The 11617-nt window shown below is 41.2% G+C and overlaps 1 protein-coding gene across 3 annotated transcripts; it reads left to right on the top strand.

Moving 5' to 3' along the window:
- The first annotated feature begins 541 nt into the window (after window positions 1–541).
- On the top strand, window positions 542–11245 carry LOC107221666 (segmentation protein paired). 3 transcript variants are annotated; one of them, XM_015660737.2, is made up of 5 exons: window positions 542–617; window positions 1377–1666; window positions 5607–6041; window positions 9020–9605; window positions 9685–11245. In XM_015660737.2, coding segments are annotated over exons 1-5 (1329 nt in total). In that variant the 5' UTR covers window positions 542–600; the 3' UTR covers window positions 9686–11245. The 3 variants fall into 3 exon arrangements, with proteins under 3 accessions (XP_015516223.1, XP_046593181.1, XP_015516222.1); XM_046737225.1 differs by having other exon boundaries at window positions 9010–9605; XM_015660736.2 differs by lacking the exon at window positions 9685–11245 and having other exon boundaries at window positions 9020–9674.
- Window positions 11246–11617: the final 372 nt, after the last annotated feature.

The raw sequence follows: 11617 nt of genomic DNA, 5'->3' as shown, positions 1-11617 counted from the left end.
GGAAATGATATTTAAGCAAAAGCTATCGAATTTCTAACACACTTAACAGCCTTTCCGCAACATTAAAATCTAAAACTTCAATTTCTGATCATATCAACACGGTATACAAAATTAATTGTAAAGATTGTCCCAAATGTTACGTTGACCAGTCATATCAACATCTTAAAACGAGAATTTCCAATCACAAATATAATATCAAATCACATCATCCCGACAAGTCTGCACTAGCTTTTCATTCGCTCACCGTAGTTCATACATTTAATTTTGATGGAGTCAAAATTATCGATAAAGGGGACAACTGGCTTAAACGTCTCGTTAAAAAAATTACACACATCTCGAAAAGTAATACAGTACATAACGGACGCACTGATATTCAAAGCCTTAGCCATTTGTACTCGAGGATCGTTTGATCACATATTTCGACCATTCTGGATTAATTTTTCAAAATTTTCGCGCCTTATGCAATGCTAGTCAAAATTGGTTCTATGATCAATTTCCTACTACGTAAGACGTAATGGATGTATGAAAATCAGCCATTTCGATTTCGAAGCAAGGAGATCACTTCCACCTGGTTAGCCAGATAACCAACACCCAAGCAGGATGGATAGTCAACAATTGTAAGTCTTTGTTCGTTTAGATTATATTTTACAACCCATCGCAATGTACAATTCTCTTCATCTTAAACTGACCGTTCTATTATTATCAATTTGTAATGTCTGCATAAATTTAAATTGGCACAGTGCTGCACACACTTATAATCTCCAATAACGTTGTCGCTTTATCACCTGGCATTATCGCATTAAATAATTGCCTGAAGTTTCGTCTCAAAAAATTGTACCCTGAATATGGCTAGCTGGGCCCAGCCGAAACGTCGATAGTTTTTGCTGGAACATAATGTCTTTCCCCGACGAAATTATCGATAATTATTCTCATCGTGTCACGAATCATCGATTCATTATCTATAACAAAAGCATGGAATCAGCTTACGAAGCGTTTAATTTTCACAAATATTCAATAACGCAATCGATGCACAAAAAAAAGTATAAATTTCCAACCGTGATCCAATCCCTCAAATATCAAAGTATAAATATCGCCGTTGACGCAAGAGAGGTGTGAAAGAAAAAAAAAAAATGTTTTGGTACAATGTGTTCCGTTGATTCGAGTAAATGTTGTGATTCCATTCAACAACCCAAATCATTGTACCGTTGACGTTTGTTCGTCGAATATTCGAATAATAAAAACGAAGAGATACTTTTCTCACCGCCGTTGGTGAGCGGAAAAAATCCTTTTTCCGCCGGTATAAAAATTTTATACTTTTTCTTTCTTTCTTCTTTTTTTTTTTTTTTTATTCTTCTTTTGTTATTCACGCGGAGCAGACAGCTGCGGGTGTCGCACGGATGCGTGTCGAAGATACTTAACCGGTACCAGGAGACCGGAAGTATACGTCCCGGAGTGATCGGGGGCAGCAAACCGAGAGTTGCGACCCCGGAGGTCGAGGCTCGGATCGAGGAGTACAAACGCGACAACCCCGGTATATTCTCATGGGAGATAAGAGACCGTCTGATAAAGGAGGGGATATGCGACAGGACAAGTGCCCCGAGTGTTTCGGCGATTTCCCGGCTCCTGAGGGGTCGGGACCCGGAGGATGAGGCGAAGCTGGGAGATGGTGAGTGAAAGAAATTGCATTTTACCGACTTATCGAAGCTCGCGGGACCACCGAGAAAGCCGGGAGGATCATCATCATCTCGTGATGATTATTATTATGATTTTGATGATGATGATGATGACGGTGATGGTGATGGTGATGTTGATGATGATGTTTGGGGGGCGCGTGAGCTCGCGGGTTCAGATTTTTATCTGAATCGGTGAATGAACGAATTAAAAGCCTCCATTAATCAGTCGTATTGCTCCGGCTGAAAATGACTGGTCTTTGAAGCACCGAGTCGGTAGCCGCCTTCGGTCTACCCGGGTCTGTAATTTTCTCGCCGCTCATCCGCCCGAAAGAAACACTTAAATTGATCCGTTACGTCAGAATCGGTTGTGGATCAACAGAATAATTTTCAGTTTTCTTCGTCCTTCTTTTTTTTTTTTTTTTTCTTTTTCTCCTCTATACCTATATTCCTCGTTTTTTATTACTCCCCGATATCACCGATTTTTATCACTACTACTACGTATCGTGCGCTATGTGATTTCTCACGTTACGTGATATCGTAATGTATCCTTTCGTCGCAAAAATTTTATTATTACCCCCGTTCGATTTTCATACACTTGGTGAAAAAATATCTTGCTTGTAAACTGTGCGTTGAAGATCAATTTGCGTGTTGGTATGTTCAACTGTGTCTATGTAAGAAACTGTAACGTATTTTCCCGCTTGTGTCCGAAACGGAGGTCATCGTTTGTGTATGATTTGAATGACACCAGAGAGGTACCGGACGAAAAGAAGATTAGCACGATGCCGCGATGCGTGAATACGGAGAGAAAGCCAAAGCCGTTCGATATTTCATAGCACATGAATTTCTTTATTAAGCGCGATTTATATTATAAATGTTAGTCGAATTAGCGTTAGTGTGTTCCTTCGCTTGTCTACTTTGAAAAACGTTTGTTAGTCATAAATTCAAATGCCACCATTTTTCGTAATACATTTATTTATTTGTTTATCTGTTCACATTTATTATATAATATTAAATATTATTTACAATCGTTCGAAATTCATACAATTAATTTTTCACTTCGGAAATATTTGATTCAATTATTAGCATCGTTTAATTTCTAATCATTCCTACATTATGAACCGTTCTTTTTTTCGAAGATTTAGCTTCTCGTATGTATATATATATATATATATATATATATACACACATTTCGGATATCGATCTATTATACACATACCTATGTAAGTTATACCGTTATAGATTATTGCATTTCTCAGAATTCAATTATCCAACTTACATACGATTACTTCGGGATTAAGTTATTAACATTTATTTTCTTGTTGCTATAATAAAATCGCAGAGAAATGGAAGCGGATAAATCGAACTAACGATTGAATTGCGGCTTTCTGAGAGAACACAAGAAGAAACGAATTGAAAACTGGCGTCTAGAATAATAAAATTGATTGTGAGAATAGACAAGACTTAATTAATGATCGATACACTGTACAACCTGATAATATATTATGTGGTACGGTCGGGGAAACAAATGAACGACGCACGAGTGTATAGATTTTCGTGCGAAAAAAAAAATCGAGAAAAAATAACGAGAAAAGGAAAATGAAAAAACAGAGCAGTGAAAAAAACGCCGAAAAAAAAAAAACAAAAAGAAAATTGACGGCGTTGGCGAAGTGGGGTGGCAAAAAAAGAAAGAGCTTGGGAAAAAGTCATTGAGGGATCATCGAAAGCGGATCGAGCGGCTAAGATGAAAGAGGCGAAAAACAGCGAACCTTGTAAGCCGATAGCTTTGTGGTGGGACCGTAGGCAAAGGGACCGACCGATTGGAGGGTTCAAAATTCGGTAACAAACGCGCCCACCGCGGTGCGAGGCGTCAAAATGAAAATAAATACTCTGTGGGCCCCTGTTCCCAATTTAATTTCGCTCGAAATTCATGCGGGGGACGCGTATTATCGCCTTCCGAATTTCCTGCGAAATATTTCATTCCCGGATCGAAAATCGAGAACAGGCAATTACGACGGAGCGAACTTTCATGTAACTCGCCGTTTGTACGAGCACTTTTACAAGCGTTGCCCAATTTTTATTTTTTCATTTTATTTATTTTCTTTTTTTGTTCCTTCTCTATGCTCCTTTCAAAAAATATACCGCTGCACTCTTAGACGCGGAGATCACACAGCCAACTGACGAAGAGGCGGAAACCGCGCGCGTAACGGCGAAATCGAATGATAGAAATTTAGGTGTCGGTGATATAACGCATGCGGAGATGAATGTATTTTTTTATTATAGCTATGTGCATGTGTAAATTGAAATACCGGCAATTATAATTTACCCGACCCGCGAGCGCGTTCTAAATTCTTATAACAGCTTCTTCATCTTCGCAAATGTATACCTGTATCTATTTATTTATACATCTACGTATATTGTGTGTATATATATATATAGATTTGAACCGATATTACACGGCAGTATTCCATTCCTGCGGCGCGGATCGACGCAGATCAACCGGTGGGAAAAATCGTCGGGAGAATTTATTATTACTCTCTTTTCTCTTCCTCTTCGTCTTCGTCTCAAGTTTTGAACCGCGACTAATCGCTCGGCGACGTCTGACGCCGCGACGCTTCGAACCAGCGCAAATTCGACACGCCGCTATTCCGGGAGCCGGAATTTTTTTAGTAAACCTAACCAGAGTTCCCGCCTGCCCGTCGTTTATCTACTTTACACGCAACTTGCAAGCACTACGGGACACGGAATTCACGCTGTTTCTTATACCTTTCCACAATCTCGAAAACTTCTGTCGTCCGTACGAAAAAAGCGTAAAGAAAATTCGACGATTTTTTAGACTCTTCGCGCGGTCCGTGAAAATTTACTTCTTCGCGATCAGCTGTCAAGGTGGGACAAACTGTTTTCAAACTGAGTAAAAATTTCGGAGAATCTACACCGAGAAATTGTCTTTCCTGAAATTCACTCTCGGATCTTTTTCTCATCCTTTGCCCGCGTTGAAGTTCCCCACAATTCGTTATTTGATAAGACTCCTGGTCAATAAAATCAGAGTGAGAAATAGATCCCGAGTTGGTTGCAGCAGGTATCACGGTTTCTTTGACGTTGCCCGAGTCGGACGTGGGTCCAGAGTCGCATTTGCTATACAGTTGAGAGAAAGAGAGAGAGAGAGAGAGTGAAGAGGAGGGAGAACACCGGGAATTAAAAACTGTTATTATTGCCTTGTGTATTACGATGCATATGAACCCCGCACGACGTGGTCCACCGAACTTACACGGTCGTTAGGCGTTTCCATTCCTTTTGCACCTCGCGCTGACCCTTCGCTGCAGTTGTGTATAAGCTCCGGTTCTGCTTTCGAACGGCTCTGGAGGCAAATACTGGTGAATAATCAGAGCTTGCTGCGAGATTCAGTGATTGTGAATTATACCTGGTACTTAATAACCGTTTTCTATGTGATAATCGGCAAAAGCGTGTAATTGCGATCCAAAGTATCGAAAGGCGCTACCAGACGGCAGGAAATGTAGGATATCGTATTTAATTACAAAAGTCATTTTTCACTCTATGTATATTCTACTTCTTATCGGCTCAACGTAACAAAAGAATAGTCTAACAGCTCGGACGAACTTTTCTGTGTTCCTTTGCAACGGCAAGATTTATGAATTTATAGAAGCTTGAACGATCAGCTGATAACCGAGGTGCGGCGCCATCTTGACTTCGGCACGCCGATACTTCGGAATCCCGTATTATAAATACCGACGAACGTTGAACGACGACGACGATTTGACGAAATAGAAACACGATAATTTGGACCGTTTTATCGGTAACAACCAGAGTATAAACGACTCGTCTTCACCACGAACGAGAATCGTCGGAAAATCTTTCTTCGGTCAAGGTGAAAACCCGATTTCGATACAATCTGAAGCCTCGAATTTTTTTCCGCAGGAAAGACGAGTTCCGGTTCGGACTGCGAGAGTGAGCCAGGTATTCCGCTGAAGCGAAAGCAGCGTCGTTGTCGGACGACCTTCACGGCCCACCAGCTCGACGAGCTGGAAAGAGCCTTCGAGAGGACGCAGTACCCGGACATTTACACGCGAGAGGAACTCGCCCAGAGGACGAAGCTGACGGAGGCCAGGATCCAGGTCTGGTTCAGCAACCGCCGAGCCCGACTCCGGAAACAGCTCTCCTCCACCACGGCCGCCGGCTACGTCGGCTCCGTCGGCTCCGTCGCCTATCCCGCCGCCTCCTACGTTCTCCACCCCCCAGCAGCCCCCCACGCACATCCAGGGTCCGGCGTGTCCGCGGGGCACCCGCATCCCCATCCTCACGGACACTCGCACCCTCAGACGATACCGGAAACAGCCTTCTCCTCGAGCCAAGGTAATAATCGAGAGGGAAATTGTGCACTGAGAAAAACTTCATTTGTTACAGTGACTTGAAAAATTCAGCAAAACAGGTATCGTTAAAAAAAACTGTTTCAATATTGTTGGAGTCACGAAAAACGAGGTACGCGTAACCATTTTGCGATATCGACGATCCTTTTTTGGTTATTGCAACGCAAAATCAGTTTGTGAGGTTTACTCTACTTTTTTAGTCAAACAAGGCTTTAACGTCAATTTATCGTTGCACATGCATTAAATTTTCGCAACAGTTGCAAGAAAATATAGTAACAGCGATCGTAATGAGCAAGGAACAGTAACGGATGCTAGACTTTCCGCTAGAAACAGCTAGAAAACTAATTTTCATTTTTGACCTAGAACTGTATTTTTCGATTGTGGTAAAAAATGAAAATAGTTGAGGACTGAGCGGTAACCGGAACTAAAAATTTCTCTCAGTGCGGAATGCATTCTTATTTCCATCTCTTCGAGTCGCCACGTATGGTTCTTTCAGCGACCCCGAGTATTCAGTTTCTTGAACACGTTGTCGTTCCTTCGTTTGTGTTTGGTTGTGATAAGGTTATAGCCAGTGACTGAAACCTCTTTATGGGGGCTCGTACTGTGAAACCTGGACCTTAATTATTCACTAGCCCGAATCTTCTGGTTTCTTGGAGAGTGATCGTTCCTTCATCACCGTGAACGGTTTTTACTATTACGAATTTTCAACGGTTGCGTCATGAAGCCTGAGCCTCGATTAAAACAAACTGTTGAATATTGTTAGCTTAATTGGAAAATCATCATTTCTTCATTTTTATGAACATACTCGTAGCTTTCGAACATTGTTGATGGTTGTGCCATCGAAGACTAAATTTTTATTCGGAATTGCAGAACTCCTCCATCTCCACGAGTAGTTTTGACTATTCCGAATCGACGATGATTCTGTCACAAATCCTAGCCGAACTACCCGATTGTCCGGTTTTCCTAACCATCCAATTTTCCGAAAAATGATCACACAGATTTCGGCAAAGTGTGATTGAACAGATATAGATACCGGTCTCGCATCCGGGTAACACGGAGTGCTTACGACGTAATCAACGTGTTTCGACGATCGGGATGAGAATTAAAGTTTCGAGGCGTTCGTCTCGACTCGAGACAATAACCGAGGTGTCTCTCACGTGGTTACACGGACACGCATGCACCGTTGTTACAGGTGTACCATGTACAGGTACAACAATTGCCGGAAGCGGGACGTCGAACAATCGATTCACAAGTCATTCCGTATCGCCGCAAGGATTGGGGGGGGGGGAGGGGAGGGAGGGAGCAGTTGGTGCTCTCGAAAAGAGCGAGAAAGAGAGCGATAGACAGAGAGAGAGAGAGAGGGAGGGAGGGAGGGAAAATTACCAGATGGATAAATGGGTGGCTGGACAGAGAGAGAGAGAGAGAGAGAGAGAAGTGAAAATAGTGTAAAAACCGTCCATTCGCAACGTCACCTGTGTGCAATATCCTGTCATATATCCGCGAATAGTTGCAGGACCGAGTTTACGGAGTGTCTGTTTATCGCCCGAGAAACGCTTCACGGATCAACGCGGAATTACATGAGCCACCGATCGACGTTTTCGTTACATATAACATTTCCACCGAACCGAACGCTCGATTCATCGATGATTCGACAAAGGAACGGATTTCAAATTAATTAACCGACGGTATCCACCGTTGCAGGTGTTCCGCAGCCTCGCGCACCGCGATCAGCCGCAGACTCGGCTGCACTCCGTGGGTATAAATAATTACACATCGAGCTCCTTGCGTGTTTAACGGTGTTTCTTTTTCTCTGCTTTCAGCCTACTCTTCTTTATTTGAATTATCGTTTCGATCTACGCGGGCTGTGTGTTTGAATGGGGGGGGGGGTTGTGCAGGAAACTGTTATTAGTAGGTACACGTTTTTTCCATAAATTTCATCAACCCGTTCGCTTATGTTATGTTGCGCCGCAGATTACAATGAGGAGACCGCTCTCTACGCTCAACGGTAGCGGTTTGTACACCGTTTTTCTCTCTAGAACAAATCTCGCTACTGTATAACTATTACACGTCATTCAAGAACATTACCGGGCCTGCTCCACTCTTTTTTCTATACCAGACGTATACTCGAGATAGTTGCCAGTCATTTTCACCATTTCTGTTCACCCATGTTGTGCAAGATTTACCGCTTCCCGACTAAAACCACACTTGTTCCCTATTATCTTTTCGCTATTCTTTCATTTATTACTTGTCTTTTCTGTTCGTAAGTACGGATTTTTCAGGGTCAGTTACTGGACTATTTCCAATTTCTCTGACTTGTCTCACGGTTTAGTACATTCCTTACTACATCCACACTTATCCCCGAGTATTCTAAACTGATCCAGTCTATTCTCCGGTTTGACAGATAGTTCACGTTTGATTTAGGCTCTATTTTCGAGTAATTTTCACGGTTTCACCGATCACCTGGTGAAATATTATTATTCCCGATTGAAACCGGACTCATTCCTAATACATATTGAATACTATACCCCGATCTTGTCTTCGATTTAGAATGTCCCGAGCACCTGATACAAAAGTCAATAGAAATAAATTTAGACAGATACGGAGTAGCCGATGAAATTTCGGTATTCCCGATTACAATGCGAATTATTTTCTGCTTCCCATACCGGCCCAGACTTTTCCCTGAGTTGTTAAATCGTAGTCATCTGATTCAAGGCGAACGGACGATGAACTTCGGCGATGTTACCGACTGTCTGATGAAATTCTATTATTTCCGATCAAAACCCAACTCGTTCCCGAGTAATCTATGCTACTGTGGTATTTTCTTTCGTTAATGATACCGTAGACATCCGATAAAAAGTAAATTAAGAACAATTATCAAATTTAAAGATACAACCGGGCGAAATTTTGACGTTCCCGACTTAAGCCCGACTAATTCCCTACTAACCGATAATCAGTTACTCACAGTTCCAGAGCTCTACTCGTCTCACCATACGACGATGTCTCACCAGCTCGGAACGGAGTCGACGCGTTTGTCGTCGGGTTCGACTCCAACTTACTCGTTGCCGACGTCGGTGACATATCCGTCGCCGTTGCTGCCACCGACGTCGTCCTCCGCGGGTCATATGAGCCATCAGATATCGTCGGCGGGGCCAGCGCCTTCCACCTACCAGCAGACGACGACCCACCAATTGCCACCGACCCCGAATTCCATGGTGACGATGATGGGGCCCAACTCTGGAAACTCGAACCCCGCTTCGGATCAGCTGACAAGCTCCGAGCTTCCGATTGCTTCCGTCTCGCCCGTGAGTCACCAGCAGCAGCAGCAGCAGCAACAACAACAGCAGCAGCAGCAAACAGAGGGAAGCTCGCCCTCCTGGAGCATCCCGATTCCCGGATCTGGACGCGTCGGGCTTTCCAGCCCACCCTCGAGCCTCCAGCAGGCCCATTCGCACCACCCTTCTCACGGGCATCAGGCCTTCGCCACTCATTACGCAACCCAGGGCTTCCAACAACCGCCCCGGCCAAATCCACACCAGCCGTTCTACAGCTGGTACTGATATCGGGTTTTACTTTTCGACGCTTTGTTCCTACTTTTTTTTTATTTTTTTTTTTTATTGTTTTCTTATTAGACGGTGGAGAAACCGAGACTGTCGGAGAATCGAAAGAACGCAATTATCTTGTTGGATGAACCTCGATTTTTGTAATGCTAAAGACATTGAGTGAATACGAAGTCTCGTTACGGCCAGTGCAAGAGCGTGTACGCAATAGTAATATACAATTTAAAACATTATTATGTCGCGCATACGGGATATAATTTATAACCGTGTCCGCGTATGTTGAACTTTTTTTTCTTTTCCTGTTTTATTTTTTGTTTTTTTTTTTTTTTTTGTGTGTGTCATTTAGTTTAAAAAAATAGCCTTCTGTACATTATTTTTTATCTTATAATTTGAAGCATCAGAAATAGAGACGAGTAATTTTTGCATTTCTAAAGTCAACTCCGGCAATACTCTCTGTAGATCTTTTCAACGAGACGGAATAAAAATTGCACGTAGAATAACATTGCCTTAAAAATTTTCGAAACATTTTTGTGGCCTTATTTAATAGAACCTAGTTTAAAATGTACAAGTAGAAAGAAATATCAACTCTACTGTATCTTTCGGGGACATCTCCAGTGATTATGATTAGTTTATACTTATAAATGAGAAGAAGTAATTTTTTTTTCATTTTACAACTGTAAATACATATATATAAAAACATTTTACAGAGAGAAAGACAAAAATATGTAGTTCAGCAGCACGGATTGACGGCAATTATTAGACCAGCTAAATGTTTTTCAATTAACTATACTTGAGCAATGCTACCAATAACGGTAATGATAGTTTCAGCATGATACTAATCACAGTTCGCGAGAGCTAATCGCTAATATGTTTTATATTCCACCGAAAATAATACTATGGCGTTTCGCGATTCTTGCCTCCTAACGAAACGTTCCTATAATATCATACACGTGTTCCACCCAAATACAGGATAAATCAATTTCTTTTCAAGCCTTACGGTACAGAGACCAACAGTTATTGCTGGAAATTGTTTGCTGCTATTTTTTTTTTTTTCTTTTGTAGATAGAATTAATTAGTGATATTGGTTAGGTTGATAGTATAGCAATAATATTAGAATAGTAACAATAGTAATTATAACAATATTTGGAAATAAAATAAAAATAATTGTAAATATATATATATACCATGATATTTTATGAAAGTTCCTGTAATTATATACCGTACCTCGATCATCGTCAAGCAGATACTCCCATGTAATGAATATGTCGATGAATCGGATCTGGATCACAAAAAAAAAAAACACTGAAAAAAAATGTACAGATCGATTTAACGATTGATGTTTTTTCTCTTCTAATTATTATTATCCTTTACGCGATTTGTACTTTCCTGATTTGAGAGTTCTTAATTTGTTCAACGAATCCTGTATACATGTAACGTGTGAAATTAATACCCAGATTGAAATATATCGAAGATAAACACGAAGAATAAAATAATAATTATACACAGCGTATCCAAATGAGCTGATTCACGATTCATCGATATATCAAATGAGTTACTGCAAATTAGATTCAGTCGTTAGAATTTCATTGGACGTATAAGAAAAAGAAAAAAAAAAAACTTGTACGATTTATTACAAATATTCAATATCTATATACGAATACAGATAAGTTGGACATGGTTGATAAATAAATTAAATAAATAATAAAGACTCGAAATTAACTGTTGCCTTGCATAGGATCTCCGCGATTTTGCCTCACGGTTATATCATGAGATCGGGATCTCAGTCCAGGTAATGATGAGACTCGAATGATTTCAAAAACTCTATTCATTGAGCCACTTTCGTGTCTGCAGAGCATTAACATAGCTGCTTATTCACTAATTTAATCGAAATTGTGAGAAAACCCACCGAACGAGAGCAACCGAGAATATCGTTAATCGGTATGATGTTGCAGTAAAGATTCTTGACTTTCGGTAAAAGGAAAAGAGAAGTGACAAAAAAAGATCT

This window comes from Neodiprion lecontei, chromosome 4, assembly GCF_021901455.1.
Source record: "Neodiprion lecontei isolate iyNeoLeco1 chromosome 4, iyNeoLeco1.1, whole genome shotgun sequence".
NCBI classification, from domain to species: Eukaryota; Metazoa; Arthropoda; class Insecta; order Hymenoptera; family Diprionidae; genus Neodiprion; species Neodiprion lecontei.
The sequence above is the reverse complement of the archived record's forward strand: the minus strand, read 5'-3'. Positions and strand labels throughout refer to the sequence as shown.

Excerpts from the sequence above, each read along its gene's own strand:
- LOC107221666 (XM_046737225.1), top strand. Across the intron at positions 6,042-9,009 it reads AGCCTTCTCCTCGAGCCAAG|TTACTCACAGTTCCAGAGCT; the intron begins GTAATAATCGAG and ends ACCGATAATCAG. Across the intron at positions 9,606-9,684 it reads CACCAGCCGTTCTACAGCTG|ACGGTGGAGAAACCGAGACT; the intron begins GTACTGATATCG and ends TTTTCTTATTAG.